At 40.9% G+C, this 18,856-nt stretch overlaps 2 protein-coding genes across 4 annotated transcripts; both read right to left on the bottom strand.

Annotated features, from left to right (window-relative positions):
• Nucleotides 1-1,268: 1,268 nt before the first annotated feature.
• Nucleotides 1,269-4,261, bottom strand: LOC103721507 (WRKY transcription factor WRKY24-like). Its single transcript, XM_008811755.4, has 5 exons — nt 3,753-4,261; nt 3,145-3,333; nt 2,352-2,992; nt 2,096-2,257; nt 1,269-1,932 (listed from the first exon to the last, which is right to left on the bottom strand). Exons 1-5 carry the CDS (start codon nt 4,083-4,085, stop codon nt 1,473-1,475), a joined length of 1,785 nt encoding a protein of 594 aa, XP_008809977.2. The 5' UTR covers nt 4,086-4,261; the 3' UTR covers nt 1,269-1,472.
• Nucleotides 4,262-11,017: 6,756 nt separating this feature from the next.
• Nucleotides 11,018-18,429, bottom strand: LOC103721508. 3 transcript variants are annotated; one of them, XR_005514551.1, is made up of 5 exons: nt 17,831-18,423; nt 16,644-16,713; nt 16,363-16,453; nt 13,824-13,931; nt 11,018-11,272 (listed from the first exon to the last, which is right to left on the bottom strand). XR_005514551.1 is itself a non-coding variant. In XM_017846279.3 (4 exons), the coding sequence occupies exons 1-3, from the start codon at nt 18,203-18,205 to the stop codon at nt 16,401-16,403; spliced, it is 498 nt and encodes a 165-aa protein (XP_017701768.2). In that variant the 5' UTR covers nt 18,206-18,421; the 3' UTR covers nt 11,018-11,272; nt 16,363-16,400. The 3 variants fall into 3 exon arrangements, 2 of the variants coding, with proteins under 2 accessions (XP_017701768.2, XP_038988922.1); XM_017846279.3 differs by lacking the exon at nt 13,824-13,931 and having other exon boundaries at nt 17,831-18,421; XM_039132994.1 differs by lacking the exons at nt 13,824-13,931; nt 16,363-16,453 and having other exon boundaries at nt 17,831-18,429.
• Nucleotides 18,430-18,856: the final 427 nt, after the last annotated feature.

Genomic DNA, 18,856 nt, shown 5'->3' with positions numbered 1-18,856 from the left:
TGGTGGATGATTCGGGCCACCTAAACCCGTCGACCAACCAAGACCACAAAACGTGCCCCGCAAGACATATCTTGTAACATTAAAAAAAGGCATATTTTGATAAACTAAGATTCTTTGAAGGAAAGATATGATCAAAATGTCATCAAACATGTCGCCAGGCCTATCAAGATATGCATAGTTGATCTGAAAGTTATTTCAGCTCTTAATTTCTTACATACCTCTTTAGAAAAGGTCGTACTCTTGATCCTCTTTAATCCCTCCAATAGGAGTCGCTTATCTTTTTAAGGGACAGGGAAATTTGATCAACTGGATGGTGGTATTTTGGCAGCAAAAAGCTAAAAACATGAAAGTTATAGCAGAAGCTTCTCATGGGTCAGAAATAGGACTAGTTGACCGAATAGAATTGCGAAGTAAGAAGACCGTAAAGAGGTGCAGGATCTATAGCCCACGATCTTTGACCTTTCAGAGTCTTGTATTCAAATGAGAGTTGGTTGCAGCTGTTTATTTAAAATGTCTCACTAACCATACCAATAAATATAATCAACTGTGACTTGGACGCATCATTCAATTTCGTGTGTCGCCTAGCAAGGAAACCTCCAAGGTGATAATAACATAACATCTGATCCATGGTTATGATAGAAGTAATTTATTCGGTCGTTTTCTGTTTTTTATTTGGCGAACTTGTTTCACACGGCTTGCTCTTTTCTATTGACTCTTCTTCCCTCTCCTTACTAGCTCTACAGTCTTTTATTTGCATCTTCTGCTTCTGATCTCCAAGAAAAGCAGAATAGGATTTAAATGCGAATTCATGTTTTTCTGAGTTTAAAATTACGTGAACAGAAGTAAAGTGAAGTTTGTCAGCAGATATTACGCCAAAATTTAGAGATATTTGACTCCAGAGTACATGACTGACAAAATTTACCATTTCAAAACAGAATATGCATGGATCTACAGATACTTGATTCTAGTTATCAGAAAGCAGCAAAACGAAACAAATTCATCAAACTAAACTACATGCTGATTCTAATGCCAATTCCCCGCCTCATGGGATATATTTAGGTTTTGCATGAAGTAATTTAGTATTCTTTTTTTATCTATTTAACAATTTCCACAGATCGATATTGATATTATCTTATACTTGTACTGTATGAGACTGAGGGCAAACGCTTTCTTCGGTCTATATTTTAAATGGTGGAGGTCTTGCTTTCTCTCAATACTGTGTCTTAGATCTCCTTTACGGGGACAATTTAAATAGGATGGACCCCATATAACATATTCAAATTGCTCGTGGTCTCCTTCCTTCTGTTTTAGAAAATAGTGATACAGAAATGTTACAAGAGTATCAGAGGCCCGGTCTCTAGTGCAAAAGGGCCTCAAACAAATGAACAAATGAAACTTTCACTATATCACTGGAAATTTACACCAACCATGCGATATACAGCATTATTCGAATCACCAGAAACCGATCCTTTTCAGAACAGCAGTGACTCCAGGAACAAGTCCTCTCTTGGTTCTTCTTTAGTTTTAGGGAGCATTCTCTCCATGTGTCTCTGCTGCTGATGCTGCGGCTGATTCATGAAGGAATTCATCGAATTCTCATATCCAGAGCAAAAGAAGCTCGGCGGGGACTGCAGCATCTCTAGTGTAAATGGAGCCTGGCTTTCCGATGCATGGAGCCGTCCCCCGAAGAGAGAGTTAGCAGTGCCGTGGTTTGCATGGTTGGCTATGGCTGAAGGCCTTATTGCCATGCTGATGCTGCTGTTGGTATCTGTTAATGGCCTGTTCATTGCGTGCCCCCCACTTCCCCGAGCTGCAGGAACATCATGGTTGTGCTTGCCCTCGTACGTTGTGATGACCGCCCTTGGATCATTCGATGCCCTCTCCACGTGTTTCCTCACCGGGCAACCCACAGTCGTGCATTTGTAGTAGCTCCTGTTGATCGTAACAGAGGCATTTAAATGATAAGAAAACAGAACCAGCTTAGGTAAAACTTCATACGAATCTGAAGATTTGACTAGCTTGCACGGTGGCCACAGGGGCTAGTTTGCGCCAAACATTTCGCATGCTAATAGCTAGATTCTAAGTGCTTCCTCACCTTGGATTTGGATTGCCCTTCACCACCTTCTGCCCATATTTTCTCCACCGATACCCGTCATCGAGGATATCGATATCACTTGTGGTCTGAACCACCACCCTGGGTTCCCTCACTGTTCTATTTCCTGAAGCTGATGTCCCTTCATTCTCACCTTCTTTCTTCCTGGAAAGAATAAAGAGGACTGATTAATTTCGATTCAAATTTACAAGACTTCAAGTGACTTTACCATCAGAGTAATTCGCATGGAGAAGCTTACCAACGCTTGGCATCAGGTTCGTCTTCATCAAAGTCAACACCCCCGGGGTTGCTCCTCTGAGAGCTCATATCAGCATCGTCCTCACCAAAGGAAGCTGAGGAATTGTCGGGCGTCATGACGGAGTCGATCACGGTGCCCGATCGCCCACCGAACGAATGATCGGATGCTTCAGAAGGGAGACAACCCTGAATTGCCTGAGAAGAGGCAGAGTTTCTTCTATTGGGTGGAGGCTTTGGGTGGTTGTGGGTTCCCTTGTACACAATCTCAGTGATCTGCCCGTCGAAGTTCTTCTCCACCTTCTTCTTTGTTGGGCAATTCGGGTAGGTGCACTTGTAGTAGCTCCGTGGATTCTCGCTTCCTTTCACCTGTTTCTGCCCATACTTCCTCCAATTGTAGCCATCATCTGACTTTCTCTGCTCTCTCAGGGTCTGAGCAGCTTGGTTGGAATGGTTGTAATCCGGTTGGTACCCACCGTTGTTGTTGCTTTGTGAATTGGCCTGCAGAGTTGGAATCTCTGAAGAACTAGTTCGGATTGGTGCCATGTCCACAGCGCTGATGTTGGTCTTTTGTGAAGCTAGTTCGGAATTATTGTTGCCGATCTCATGGTAACTCCATGGTTGAAGTCCTTTGAAGGCCTCTTCCTGTAACGTTAAAAACCAAGACATCATTAATAACACAAACATAGGGAATTAGATATGGAAATCACTTAAGAAGTTCAGAATTTTTGAAGCATTGTGTGCAACTAATCATGAATAAATTGAGAATTTTGGTATGGAGAAATCAGAACAAGTACCGTAGAGACTGCAGCTGAAGAAGGCTGGAAGGATGCTAATTGGGAGATCATAGGCTTTGTGTGGGGCTGGAAAGAGAAATCAGAGTAGGCCCTGTCTTCCTCCTTGACGCCCTGTTGAGGATTACCAGAGGTGGACCTCCAATTGAAAGCCTGTGAAGGAAAAGTCCCAGTGGTTGGAGATGGAAAGATCTGTCCCCAACCAAATGAACTGGTCAGCACAACGGAGGAGCTCATATCCAACTATAGAAGGAAATTGGACAGTATACAGCTACAGAAAAAATATTGGATCCACTTATAAAGATCCATCAGCTAAAAAAAGAGAAGGCAAAAAGAACCCTGAAAGATCTCAAACAGATGAGAAGAAACATCTTCTTTTGCTCCATCTTTATCCAAACATGAAATAAAATAACAAAACAGCACCCCGAGATCCATCTTTATGAAACCCGAACCATTATTGGTATCAAAAGCTACCAACTTAATCACTATGATTACATCGAGGCTGAAGAATAGAAGACAACAGCTGACCCATCTGATATCAAGCAGAAAACTTCCAAACTATATGATAAAAGAAAGCGCTAGGTTCTTAAAATTAATTAATTTATACTTACGTAAGAAGAGAGGAGGACTGGAGAATCCAGGAGCTCAGCAGGGCTTAGACCATTCGGGATGGCAAAGTAGGAAGAGGGAGAGATAGGAGGAGGGGAGATGGGCAATGAGGGAGGAGGTATAGACTTGAACTTGGGTATACCTCCCCTGCCCTGACCTGCCAGATCTGAAAGCCCCTCGCTCGCCGGTTTTCTCGGGCGGTCCACGCTGTTATCATCGCCGACTCCAGCGAGGAGCTCAGTGAAGGAGGTTGGAAACGGGGAGGAGAAGGACAAAGAGGTCGAGGTCAGGTGAGAATTGGCTGAGGTCTCTAAACTCCCTGTGGAAGAATCCATAAGGAGAGAGAGAAAAGATCAGACTAAGGGAGAGCAAGAGGGGAAGGCAAAGGAGTTTAAAGAAGTTGAGAAAGGGTGGGGAGGGGTTGATTTAAAGAAAGTGTTACTATGTATGCATGGGCTTATGAGGGAAGAAGAGAGGAAAGGGGAGGCAAGGGAGAGGGCTCTACGTATTGGACGGGCTGGTGGAGGAGGATGTGAGGCATCTACTGAGAAGGGGTGTGCGCGCGGAGTGTTTGACCGTGGAGGGCAGTCAAAGCTTGTGGGTTTGACTTGACCGAAGGCGGCTGAGCCCTTCACAAGACGAGACCGGAGGAGCCGGGGCCGCGTGTCTCCACGACGATTTTATTATCTTCGTGATAAAAAGACTTAGACTGCCCGGGCCTTTTGTTTTATGACATTCCTGTCGTCTGACTTTGTCCGGCTGCGTTTAAGTTGCTCGTAAAAATCTAGAGAAACTACATAAAATTTAGTAATAAAGAAACAAAACCGCTAACGATTGTTAACTCTGTTAGTTAGCACCTTTTTCATAAATACTTATCCTTGAAGGAGATTTGAGGTTTAAACCTCATCGACCTTATATAAGGTTTCCATCTATCCTTGTCTTGTCTCAAGTAATTTATAATAGATACGAATATTTTATTTAACTTTGAAAGCAAGATTAGTATTAGAACCCTCTTACGCTTGCTGAGCTTTTTCTCTTTAAAATATGCTTAAAAAGCATCAATCCCTTGTCTTTATCCAACATGGCGAAAGAGTAATATTATAGTGGTGTTCCATGAATTGCTCGGCTCCTCTGGAAACTCTTTTCTGAGATTGTTATAGCAAGAGGGAGTAGAAAGTGCTTTCACAGTAAGTGTAATTAGAAAGGTCTTCGTATTATAGTCTTTAATTGATGAGAAGAAATTTAAAAAAAATAAACAGAAAAATAACCATAATGATCGCTATTAAACCTTTTCTCAACTATATAGCATTGGTTTTATAAACCTTTATTTATTTTGCATTTTTATTTAAAACTGTTTTTGTTGTTGTTGCAAAAGAAAGATTATTACAGCAGACAGATGCGTCTAATGTAATTGTTCCATTGTTGACTTCCTATTTTCTTTTTGGTAGGCGTTCTTGATTATGGAACCTCCTCTAAGCCACTTGATTTTGTTTCTTGATCTTTTCGGGAAAACAAACTTGTTTTCTTCTAAAATATGTATTTGATTCCGCACATGCACCATATGCATCAAAAACATATAAGATGCTGTAAGAGTCGGTCATTCAGGATGCAGTACATTATGCCATGCTATATTTTCTTCCATCTGACGGCAGTGATTTGCAGCCGATCCTCTACACGATGACTCATCCCGGGAAGGTTGTATCCTTTCCTGATAAGAAACGTATTGGTCCTTGCCACCTTATTTTTTCAGGTCACAAAGTCAGCATATTCTTCTGGAAGATGACCTCCATGCTAGGCCGGAGGACAGCCATTCGAGAGGACAAGGCTGCTCCTACGGGGCCCAAGGTCGGGTTGTATCTTGGGCTCAAAAGAGCCCATCGATGTTCTTTCGCGATATGAACCATTGGATCTCAACTAGCACATATCTAAAAGCACTCCAAATTTTTTCATTTGCCTGCATATGGCTGGAAAGCAACCATTGCGTGATCCAGCGGTGGGTTCGCGCGAGGAAGGAGAGTTTTTTTTTTTTTTTTGGGTATATCGGTAGCTCATACATAACGGGTGTATCATCTAATAAGTTAGAAAATAAGACAGACTATAGGGCAGACGGAATAGAAGTCTGGTCTATTTAGATAAAATCTTCTAAATGATAAGCCGTATAGGAAGCCACTCAATCTGCTTCACTGTTGGCCTCTCTATAGATATGTGAGGCTCAGTAGGAGATGCATTCGCCTAGCAGACGGTGAATATCGTAGATCAACCTCATGCTCCCATCAGTGCCCCCAGTCTTCTGGATCTCCTGAATCACCATGGCAGAATCCTCTTCGATGATGATGCGATCTGCCCTCAATACCTAACTTACAGAGAAAATTTCTATCTATGCTACTCTCAATTCAGTGTTGTCAATAGACTGGTTGAAGACGTGTCTATCCTCGGCCGCCACTAATTTAGCCTGCTGATCATGGATGACAACCAACACTGCAGCAACTATCCACGTAAGTGCCGCGGTCGAAGTTTATTTTGAGAAAACGGGGGATTGGGGGCTCTCAGGAGACGAGAACAACGCCATTAGCCCTTGCCGCACTACTCCTCCTCCCTTGGACTAGGTCCTCTTCAACTTCGTCCCTTATTAAATCAATCACGTCGCCCCGCGCGTCAGTGTACCGTGTGGATTCCTCTGCCTCATCGGAGCCGCAACCATTGCCTTCTCCTAGCTGGCTGTGGAGCTCGCTGCAAGAGCAAGCAAGTCGAGCTCGAGAAGCTCGCTCCCGACTGAAACCAAGCAAAGCCCATGCAGCTCGCCGCGCTACCTGTTTGGGCGCCATTCTCGCATCCATTGCCTACCACCCCCACGAGACCCAATAAGCCTTGCCTTAGATCTTCAAGGCCAACCAGCTCGGAGCCTCTTGGGGCCATCGAGGCGAGTTGATGGTCCAGGGGTGCAATGTCGTTGTCGTCCTCGAGCTCCAGTGGCTCGCACTGCTCGAACCCCTCTACCAGAAGCTGGTACTTGCTCTCGATCGGCCACTCCCCCATGACTGCTCCGCCAAACATCGATCCAAAATGCGACTATATCTCTGTGTGGCTGGATAAGTGGGAAGCTGGCATGATGATGTACATGGCCTTGGCGTTCGGTTAGTCTGAATAGAGAGAAAAGAGATTGTCCATGGCCTGGAGCTCTCCGACCTACCCTTCCTATGGGCAGGTAAGAAAAGGATCTTGGTGGAATTCTTAGGAACAAGGAGGTGCAGGATGGGTATTTGAGAAATTTCTTCGAGCACCTTTAAGGCAGCAGTTACAGCGAGATGCCTTCGAGTCGTCATCTTCTCTCTCTCTCTTCCTTTCTTGGCCTTATTCTCTCTCCCTCGCTTTCTTTTTTTTAAAAGAAATGAACAGCCCTTCAGCTTCTCTGAAAAATACTTACATCCTAAAATTTCTTAATTTTTTTAACAAAATTCAAAATTTAATTTTTAATAATAATATGGACGAACCATCCATCCAAGCTTTAACATCGCCAATGATGTATATGAAATTGGTAATTTGCTTTAGAGAAGTATCGGTGGAATGAAATAATTAATTTTTCTAAATTTGATTCTATTCTTTGGATAACTTCTAAGGATAAATAGTTAATTTATATATACCATTAAATTCCAACTAAAAATTAAAATTTGTAATTTAATTGTAAAAATTAAAAATTTTAAGGTATAATTTTTTTCGTGGAAAGTAATAAAAAAAAAAAGGTGTTGCTGTATCTTTTTTAATATACACCTGCAGAAAAAGGTCAACCGATGAGAACACGATCCTCTCAGCAAAGACTATTTTGGAAGAAAATAAAGGCACGTGATAGTCCCTTACACAAGGGGATGGATGGGTGATGTTTACTCAAACTGAAAGTTAAGAAGAAAAAATAACTAGGAAAATGATATCGTAACAATAAGCAGACTATATTGTAAAAATATCTGTCTTTGAAGCATTCGTCCGGAATCCTGGTTGGTGGTTAGCGGGGCGAGAGCGATCTGGTGCGACCCAAGGAGGCAAAATTCGCCAAACCGGAGTCAACGATAGGAGCCAATTCGCAGTCTAATCGATGCACTAATGCACTCGCCTGCGATGCACTTCATCCATCAGTTGCTACCCGTGGTCCTTTGATCAGAGCCATTGATGACCTGATACGGGATAAGGTCGACCGATCTACGGCTCAGATCTAGAGAAATCTGGCCCGCGAGTGGCTCCAAGGATGGCGATACGGGAGCTGGCCTCAGATGCTACGTCAAGGGAATCCGGTTCCTCTAGGCACAAAGCCGTAGAAGTAACTTCATGGCGTTGTTTGGGTCAATTCGGAGATGGTCCCAGTTCCTTGCGTGTTAGGCCGGCGGGCGTCACGGCACGGGTGAGCTGTAGACTTAATTTGCGTCCTTATCTATCTTTATCTTTATGTCCCAGTGTTCACGGCACTGCCCAAGGTTTAGCTTGCCAGGATGGGAAACGTTACGAGGATGGACGGTGATCCAGAGGGCCACGCATATCGTACCGATGAGTGCGAAACAGAGGAGTCGATGGATGCCAAACGTAGCCATCCTCATGAGGATTTACTTGAGACTTGAGGTAGGGATTTATGGGGGAATAAAAAAAGGACTCGGCTAATTAGTGCTCCACACGTCACCGATGCGGTACCTTGGACTCGTGATGGTTTGGAGACTTTTTTTTTTTTTTTTTCCCGATAAAATGGTCGTTAATCTGGCATGAGTGCAACCGAGTTAAAAAACAATATGTAGCATAAAAATGAAGATACAATCTCAGATCATGTTCATGAGACCTCTTCAAAATGATGGGCAGCAAAAGAATCAATCTAATCAGCCGTCCTGTTCGTCTTTCGATACACATGAATAATCTGAATAGAGTCAAAGTCTCTCACCGTCAGCTATATATCGCTGTTTGGAGACTGTTTTAATGGCTATTAATGAGTCCTAAAATGACTTGGAGTTGGGGCCAACAAGTTTGCTTCCATTCCGGCAGAGCAGAACTAATTGGCGCCTGTTTTCATGACTGGTAAATTGGGACCACCAAGTTTGCTTCCCTTCCGGCAAAGCAAGACAAATTGACACCAAGGCTGCCTATAATTGGATGTGAGAGTCCATGAGAGGAATTCAAGTTGACAACACAAAGCCTCCCTGTTCTACAGGGTTTCCAGCAATTACATTAAATTTTTCAGAGTTTTTGACATGGAAAAAGAAAGAGAACTGTTAGATGAAAAAGCCATGCATGCGAAATTAGTAGTCGATGGATCCAAAAGTTTGTAATGGCTGCTTTAATTCTCAGCAACAAATATGATTTGTCGACAGAAAGGTCATGTCATTCGTTTATCGATAAGCCTGAACTTGGAATTGGCTTAGATTTCTTTATATTATACTGAACCATTGGAAGATAAACTAACAGCGGCTAAGCAGATGAGAAGGAGCAATCCTCCTGTCATTAATCAGGATAGTGGAAAAGTTAGACCATGGTATTGCCGATATAGCTTGATTCTTACTCAAGGGAGAATTCGTTACGAAAAGAACTGCAATGGCCACCAAGGTGGTAGCACGGTTGGAATAGAGCTAAGATTCTACCGGAGTGGCCTAGGTTCGAAATGCGCATGCGTCGATTAAATGTGGAGACTAGATGCCCCATGCCTGGTCTATCCGGTGGAGTCGCTATCTGGTCCGCCGGTATTGAGGTGGCACTGGGGTGACGTACTCATACGTGGGGCAACCCACTGGTCGGAGAGAATATGAGTAAAGGATGGCCATCTCGTCTACTCTCATTGAACATTCCCTGATGGAAGGAGGGCATAGCGGGGGCTGCTACGCAGGCAGGATTTCACCTCTCCCCCTCCTATTTTTTAGCCAAAAAAAAAAAAGGACTGCAGTGAGGGCAACCATGCAATTGGCATACTTGCAAGTGGGGAAGGAGGGGAAATAACCTTTGGCTATGCTTGATCTGTCTTATTGTGAGATGCTGCAGTGTCCATTTGTTTATTCGGCATATCCAGTGGCTTCCGGTCCACAGCCTTGCAGATTTCAAAAAAATCTAGTTAAAATATCCTGAAGCACATGATTTCCACTCTGAAGTCGATGACTAAGATAGTTCAACTAAGAATAGGAACCGCTGGAAGAAATCATGAGAGTCAAATGGTATCGAACATTATGAAGTTTTTGTAAGGTCCATTTGTTTATATTTATTTATTTTTGTATCAGTGGAACTTTGACATTTGATCAGAGATACATTGACCCAACTCCCAACAGGGTTACATTCCTACCTCTTCTGATAAGGTTCCTCACCTTCTTTCTCGACAAGGTATTAATGGATTCTAAATCCTTAAAACACCTTCTGTGATGCACATATTATTCCATGAACAAAATTTCTTTTTGATCCAGTACATAATTTAAGTTGTATATCTCCTCATCGGTACAAATTTCTAGTCATTTTCGATACATTTGGCTGTAAAATTCTCATTCGCAGCACCTTTTTAACACCAATGTGTTCCTAGGCTTCCTTGTCGATCAGTATTATGATACAAACTGCACTTCCGACCTTAGCTCATTGTACCCACCTGCAATCTTGCCAATATGATGCAATAACAGAACACAACAAAAGCAGCCAATTCAAATTAATTTTATTTGGCACAGCCTATTGCTACACAATGGAATGTTGAGTTACCAGGCATCATGGATATCAAACCTAATATGAACATCTGAAACATTTTAAGAGTCGTGGGGTCATAGCAGATAGAAGAAAAGGATGACTTGAGTCTCACATAGAAGAGGGAATTATTAAAACAGAGCACAAGTTCCAAGGTATAATAATGCATTCCCATTGAACCAATCAGCAAGCTGCTTTAGCTATCTTAGGATAACAAAGCCTTCTTTTTGGATCTTTCACAATATCTTTTTCCCAGTTATCTGATGATTAAAAGAGCCTCTTAATTTTCCAAAAAGCAATGACCGATTGAAGTGGTGCCCAGATGATGGAGATTTTAGATAGAAACGAAGCAATTATTTCTCACTTTAAGATCAATTTAAAGTTTGACTTGCTTAAATTGTCACCTAAGCCTTTCTCTGGTACCTGGAACCTGTTCATGCCTGAAAAACATTGTCTAACATGCTGTACCTGCTTTTTAATTGCTGATTTGCATGCGAATCATGGAAATTATCCAGTTCATGCAGGCAAGAACATGCCCATCTTCCAACAGAAAAGCATACAAATATTAATGACAAACTTTGACAGATGAGAGAAAGTTTGTTTATTTGATAAAAATGAGATAGAATTATAACATCCAGTATCCCAAAAGGGATGTCAGAAGATGATCCCAAGGCACATGTTGATTAAGGACTGCGAAAAAGGCACACGTTGATTAAGGACTGCAGAAAAAAAAAATCTTGATTACTTAATGGGAGCATGCTGACTGATACACAGTGGATTAAGATCTGGAATTGTGTGGCCACAGAACAGGCGTGCATTTGCTGCTGGCAATAAGCAGGCACTGAAAAAGAAGTATAAAAGAGAATTAACTGTCACATAATATGATAAAACCTTAAAAATAAGCAGAAATGAATTAAACAACATAAATACAAATTACACAGATGAATATATGATTAAGTATAAAAAATTGACATTCTTTAATTACTAAAACATACATAATGTCAAAATTGAAAATTTTTTATTACTAAAAAAATAGCGCAGTCAAATTTTCCCCCAAAGCCAGATGAGATGACATGACAGCATAACACTAAGACAAAAAATCCAGCATACATGACAATGTCAAACAATCGATATTGGCAGACAATGCGGTCTCTAATCCACATAGGGCACTTCGCCAATTCCAGCAGTCGGTACTGTTGTGTTCAGGTTTCGGTTTCAGCTTGTGGTTTTCACATCCCGGATGGCCCAGGTACATTTTGGGCAACAATGATGTTTTTCTGTTCCATCTCATCCATGGTTCACTATCACATGGTATTTGGTAATACAAAAGTCATGAGACATTAACAAGGCTCTAGGAAAAAGCAAACCTAGGACCTAACATATAGTAACTAGTTTGGAGAGACCCAGAGAGGACAAATTTAAGTAGTTTAAGACACTACAGTGGATAATATCTGAATGATTTGCTTCAAACCAATATGCGGGGCGCCATAGGTCCCACAAGTAGGTTATTATGTGAAATATTCTATCTTTTCTTGATGAACTGCACAAAAGAATTTTCACCATTTTCAAAGGAAAGTGAAAGGAGTGGTGGAGGTATTACTTTATTGAACCAAAATCTAAGATTACTGACTCAGACTGGCAATCCTCATGTTCTTCTAAGGTAACAGGAAAAATCGCCTGCATAGAACAACAATGAATTGGCTAATATTGCTGCTAGATAGTTTCCTACAGGGAAAACAAAGCATATGCAGTTTACCAGAAATCTTGAGCCTCCCACACAATGCAGAATGGCAGTCCACTTCCGCCTACGTTGCAAAATGAAGTTTGAGCAGATAAACCGAAGGATGAATACCTGATCTGCCAATTATGGTATGCCGGTTTAAGTGCCTATGGACAACGACTCCACTAATCAATAGTGCTTCTTTCAGAGAATAGAAGGCAAGTGCTTTCTTCTATGAAGATAGGCAAGGATATCTTCACCATCGCTATCATTGCTAATAATAATTTGTGGTAGGTAAGCGTAAGATAGATGGAAGAAATTTCATTCTTCACAAAGATCTCTTGATGTCCGTCCGTAACCTCCCTTTTCATTTCCACTTGATGAGCTTCAACAAAACAGAGGGTCCGAGTTTTCAAGAACTAAAAGGGTCAATGTCTGACCTAGGTAGTCACCATTGTGGTAGGTCATAGAAATTTTTCATGCACAATTTAAGTGTTTGTATTGGCAAAACTCTGACAATGGTTACACAAGAGCTATAGTTAATATGAATATCACTATAAGTTTCTAATATGGCAGTCATCCTCAATTGATGGAATCCACAAAATTATTGTCAGTGATGATATCCCCCATTGGTACCCAGTTCGGGTAAAATCTCCAACTCTATTTTGCACAGGAAGATATCTTATCGACAAGGTATTTTATTATTTCAAGGGAGGGATGCACCCATAAATTAAATGAATAGCTAGATCTTATGCACCTTCACTACCTTGTTCTTGAGGGTACTTGTAACAACAAGAGGCACTAGTCATTAGTAAGCAAGCTGTTGGTACATAAAGGTTTATATCATATTGCATATAGTCTGCCAGCCAAGTCTGGACAGAATATACAAGGGCATAAACTGCTGTATCATGCACATCAGTCCATGCTAGTGTGTATAAGTCAGCATGTGCCAGCATGGATTTATGGATTCCAATGTGGTCATATTTATAATGCTATGAGCTCAGACATCTGACTGGCATGATCGGCACAGTACCATGCTATGCTACCTTGTGACTGGCACAACTGCAACATTCGATACTCTGATCCTTGCATGTAATTTCTTTATGTTCATTAACAACAAAACTAGTAATAAAGCATTGTCTAAAGTTTCATCACAGAAAATGCAATCTCCTCTCATAGCCCAGCAAGCATCATTAGTTTGCAGGCAATCTTTACAAGTAGATAATCTCTAGGCCAACACTGCAGATCTCCTCCAGGTTATCATGGTTGGGCTCCAAGGCAATACCCAGGGGAAATAATAAAACTCCAGACATGCCAACTTCTGCTCTCCTAGACAAATAAACAGTTGGTCATATAAAATTCCTGGTTGAGGCCTTCTTGTGATTCTACAATCAATCTAGAACTCCTTTGAGATTTGGTCACTTAAAATTTTCTAAGAAGATTCCTAAGTGACAGATTCTAAAAACAAAGATGCTAGGAGGTGCTCATTTTGTACACACAAAATTCATCCTGCGACATGGCATAAAGAGACTGGTGTGACTTGAAAGAGTTGGTTAAATGCATAGGGTGGTTGAATACTGAGTTGCCAAACCAGCAGGTGGCCCAATAACATGTACTACATGCATTTCCCTTCGTAAAAAGATCTAAATATTAACCAAATAAGATTACTTGCCTCTCATGCGAAGGGCCAGTCAAAGCCATTTTTGACTAATGACTATAGTGATAAGGGAGCCAGCAAGGGCTTGATTGAACTAGTTCTTTCCTTCTTTTGGATGCACCACTAGAGATAATATTGGAAATGAAAAGGGTTTAGTAAGTAAGAGACCTTAACAAAAATATGTAGTGAGAGGGAAATCATGACTGACCATGCAATATATTTTGCTCTTATTTTGACTAAGCAAAAAATTAATTAAATGATAAAGACCAAAAGAGAATCTTCTCAACTAAGAAACAAATACACATTGAGGCAGTAGTAGTAAAATATCAACCAAACCAATTTTAACCCTTCTCATTCATGGAAGGGATTACAAATGACCTGGGTAGCATGATTAGGTGCTAGTGCCCTCCTCCAAATGCTAACAACTGGATTATGTGTTGGCTCTGAACATTGACATGTGTCTACTAAAATTTAGGAAATTAATGAACAGATGGTAGCCTATAATGTAAAGGACATGTCACTCGTGGAGGCATCTCTTTTCAGAACGATTGCAACAAATGGGGCATAGTATCATGATGGTGCTATCTAAGTAGTATCATAAAGCAGTTCAATTATTTCTATAGGATGATCGGCATAATTATTGGCATCGGTAGACATGGAAATTATTCATGTCTCATCCTCTTAAGGTAGTAGCTCCAATTTCCTCAAATTAAAAGGTAACACCATCACCAAGCATTTCCAATTGAATCCCAAATGATGGTAAGTTCAGTCCATTCATTATTATGATTAATGTCACCTACAGTCAATTGAAACACATTCTTAAAAATGTTTCCATTTCATTCCAAGTTTAAAAAACCACAGAATTTGGCAAGATAGCAAATCATATTAAGCCACGAGCATTTTTAACAAAACCTCCAACACTAACACTGAACAAGCTTCCAAGACAAAATCAGAACCAACATTAACCCAATTGAGTACTCTAGGCAACCATTTCAGCCTAGAAACAACTTTGCATGAGTGAGAGAGAGAGAGAGAGAGAGAGAGAGAGAGAGAGAGAGAGAAAGGGAGAGAGAGAGAGAATATTCATATTCTATAGCCACTGGCAAAGAATAAGGCTACGTTAGAAAATAACCAAATCAAAGATAATCATGTCTTTTTATCTTCTCATAATTTCCACCACTGAGTCAAAGCAGCATCTATCTCTTCTATGTTTCTTCCAAACCATCTTGGTTAGACTAGCAGCTCATCAGTGACAATGCATGTTTGAAGAAAAAATATGATGATTAAATTTTAAATTATAGAATATCCAAATTATGAAAAATGTTATTATTATATAAACATGATTGTCATGACTTATGGGACGCACACAACTTTTTTGGTTCATCCTAACATTACACACTTGTCCAATTATTGCTAAGCAGTTTTTGGATATCAAACACACAAGGGGGGGAGAGAGAGAGAGAGACTTAAATGGGAAAGGTAACCATATTGGGATGGAATATTTTAAATTCAATAGTTCTAAAAATCAAAAATTTAGAACTTAAATGTTGATTAATCTTGAATGGTTTAATTGAATCAGAGGAGACTTTATTGAACTGCTGATCAAGAAAAAAGGAATACAGTATGGGTATCCATATCATATCCATATCAACACCCTACTAGTACGACACAGATTAATATAGTATGGGTACCAACAACATACTCCTCTTGCTGTTGGACTAGCAAAATAGAGGCGCAAACCATGTATCAGTAATGGTACCTATACAGACATAGACTAGTACTAGTATCCTACAATACGATCCAGTAGGGTTGACAAGGACTGACAAGCACCAGTATTTAAATCCTTGATTGATCTGCTACCCAGCTATTCCTCCAAAAAGGAAGGAATTTATTGATTGGCGAAGTCTCCATTTTAGCTAAAATACAATTGAAGAAAGACTAATAACTTGACAGAATTCTAAGGATATTTTGATCTGAAATTTTGGCATAAAGAATCTAGAGATAAGTATGCTGAAATTCAAAACTCTCATTTTTAATAGTAGTACAAATAGACATCTAGCATTGACTCATTTTTCATTACTAACCTCCAAAAGAATGCATCATGGCAACTTCACACCTCAAAAGCAATGTTAATTTTTTTATTGCATGGCTTGATCATCTGTGGTTTTTAATAAATAATGAAAAACCTCCAGACATTTAGAAATAAACTCTACATACATTATAACAATTCACCATAGAAACATGTTGCCACTAGAACCTAGACAACAAGTAACAAAATCAGAACATTAAGTCAAGAAATGAAACTCTCTCCCAAACTTTAATAGCTTCACATGAAACAAAACATGGCATATTTAAAACACCAATATACAGCTTGTTTTCTAGCTTGAAGAAATGAGAGTTCCATGATTCACCTTTACAAAAATAAAAAAAGAAAAAGTAGACCTCAGAATGCCAAATGGTTGTGGACCTTGAGATTTCAATGTAAGCCAAATGCAGCCCTAAGCTATTGGAAACCTCTGAGTATCACAGATGTGGCAGATTTTTTAAAACTCACTCTTCCATATTTTCGTAGATTCAAATTGGATGCATTCATCACTTCACATCATCCTTCGCCTCATCAGAATCCGAGTCACTAGCATTATAGCCTAAAGAAAATGTATTAGCGAGATCACAAGAAATTTTAAACCAGCAAGGAATTTTGAAAACTTTGATGATGAAGAATATCTCAGGCAAAGAAATTGGGAAGACTTTTCTTTAATTTCATACATTAACTTTTGCAGCACCTTCAAGGAAACCAAAATATAAAAATAAAATTATAATAAGAACAGTGACTACCTGGATGCTTGTAGCTAACCTTCCAAGCTGCTGAACGATACCTTGAAGCTTTTGCAATCCAAGCCTTTCCCTGAAAACCGAATGAAGATCCAACTCCTCAATGCAAAGTGGAATCCAGCAAAACAAAGAAAATTGTTGTATTATCAACCATGAACAATTAAACAACACTGAATCAGATACATCTAAGGCAGTAAGAATCAGATACATCTAAGGCAGTAACAATAAGAGAACATCAAAATAAAGCAAATTTTTAGTTCAAGATTTCAAAGACATCCATGTAAACCCAATCTCCGAAACAGTAGTCCATGTGGATCCCATGCAGTTTGGTGCATGGTGCATGGATAAGTTTTACAAGATGCACTTGAACAAGATTATAAAAGCAGGTAAGTAAGGTATATCAAAGGCCATGATGGATTCCCACATCTTCATGAAAGAAAGATCAAACCGTAGGGGTTATTTTTCCAGTGCAATGACCCCTTTGATTGATGAAGTAATGGGGGGCTAAGAAGAATCTTAAAAAATGGTAACAACAGAAGAAAAATGTTTGGAATAAGCATCATTTATCATTCACACACAGAAGACACGCACACACACACAGAGAATTATATGAGTATGGAAGAAGATTTCCCACCAAAGTGATCGTTTTCTTCCCTCATGGGCCTCATCCCATTATTATTTTATTACAAATCATAATTATTTCAGTGCAACGAATCAAACTCATTCCATAACAGAGGCAGATATTAGGTAAAGTAGGGCTTTTTATGCCTTATCTATTCTACTAAACGAAAATCGAAAGAAAAAGTCTTCCACCTAAATACTGCCTACAGGAACCCAAATTAATATCAAAATTCCTCTTTCTGCAGGTTCTCAGCTGCTGATAGCCTGTCTTCAAATCGCAACAGTTAAAACCACTGGAAACGTGAAAAAAAAGAACTAAAATAAAATCATCAGTGAAAGAATTCTTCAAACCATCCGCTGTCCCCAACATAAACCCTAACCATCAAACTTTTACAAACCGCACAAATTTCTGCCAAAAAGATAAAACTTGACGATCATAAATCCCATGACCAAAGGCCCATAACTTCACTAAACTCACATCTCCAGATACCTTAGAATCCAAAAAAAAATCCTAACAAGACAACTACGCCCACCAACGCAATGGCAAGAAACTCCCAAAAAGATCCCACCTTTTGCTCATTCCGCGGGCAGCCGTAGCCGCTGTGGTACATCTGGCCCACCAGCACCTGCATCCCCGGGTCCCCGGTCCTCGCCTCATTGAGCGCGTCCTGGAACCACCGCCTCACGCAGTCCGACACCACCTCCGATAGGGGCACGCGGCGCTCCTGCCGCTCCCCATCCTCCATGACCCGGCCCACCGGGCGCCGATCTTCGGCGCTCGCCCGGGCGGCGGCGGCGGCGGCGGCGGCTGCTGCTGCTGAGGCCTCCTCCTTCGAAGCCAGCGATCTGAGGCCAGGCTTCGAGTGCTTCGCCCTCCTTATTCTCTCGGTGGCGATGCGGGCAAACTCCACGAGGCTCGTCGCCAAGGGGAGCCGTTTGCCCATAAAAGGGAGAGACCAAGGCGGAGAGGAGAAGGAGCTCGACGAAATTTTGGAGACAGGATGGGGGTTAGCTGAGAAATTGAGGAGCGGTGAGGGACTTCGTAACGCTTCGGAAGCGAACGACCCCACGAAGAGAGAAGAACAACGGCGTTGAGAGAAGCCTAAATAAAGGCGGCGGAAGGGCGTCGGGGCCACGGCCGGAGAGGGTTTAGATTCTCAGATGGCCCTGGGACTTACGCTATTCGTTGATGGTGGTGGGCCCGATTTATAATAGCCATCCGATCGAGATGATGGGTGACAAGGATCCGACGCCTTTATCCTATGAGATTGGAGCAATCTTTGATAGGATTACTGCTTTCCGATTAAAGAACACCTGAACTTTTCTAGATATCCTTGGACACGAAGGAACTCAGGAAGTGGGGAGTCTCACGTATCCCGTCCCTAATGCTCGCTGGCTGATTTAGGCCAGCATGGTGGCTGAACGAGGATATATGGGTCTTAGATCAGTTGGCTTAATAAGACACAATATAGCTTAATATTATATATAAAATATTAAATTAATAATATATATCATAAATAAAAATATAGCGTGTGTATATATATTCGAGTAGGTTCATGAGCTTTTAAATCGAGTATTTTGCTACTCGAGCTCGA

Source organism: Phoenix dactylifera, chromosome 13 (assembly GCF_009389715.1).
Source record: "Phoenix dactylifera cultivar Barhee BC4 chromosome 13, palm_55x_up_171113_PBpolish2nd_filt_p, whole genome shotgun sequence".
NCBI lineage: Eukaryota > Viridiplantae > Streptophyta > Magnoliopsida > Arecales > Arecaceae > Phoenix > Phoenix dactylifera.
The sequence above is the reverse complement of the archived record's forward strand: the minus strand, read 5'-3'. Positions and strand labels throughout refer to the sequence as shown.

What these genes read in the sequence shown, in the direction of transcription:
- LOC103721507 (XM_008811755.4), bottom strand. Translation starts at nt 4,085, where the DNA reads ATGGATTCTTCCACAGGGAGTTTAGAGACCTCAGCCAATTCTCACCTG. An exon ending in CAGTCCTCCTCTCTTCTTAC is followed by an intron (nt 3,334 to 3,752) that starts GTAAGTATAAAT and finishes GGTTGGGGACAG; the next exon opens with ATCTTTCCATCTCCAACCAC. An exon ending in CTTCAGCTGCAGTCTCTACG is followed by an intron (nt 2,993 to 3,144) that starts GTACTTGTTCTG and finishes TTAACGTTACAG; the next exon opens with GAAGAGGCCTTCAAAGGACT.
- LOC103721508 (XM_039132994.1), bottom strand. Translation starts at nt 18,205, where the DNA reads ATGGGCAAACGGCTCCCCTTGGCGACGAGCCTCGTGGAGTTTGCCCGC. An exon ending in GCCCGCGGAATGAGCAAAAG is followed by an intron (nt 16,714 to 17,830) that starts GTGGGATCTTTT and finishes TTCGGTTTTCAG; the next exon opens with GGAAAGGCTTGGATTGCAAA. An exon ending in GGTTAGCTACAAGCATCCAG is followed by an intron (nt 11,273 to 16,643) that starts GTAGTCACTGTT and finishes CTTCTTTTTCAG; the next exon opens with TGCCTGCTTATTGCCAGCAG.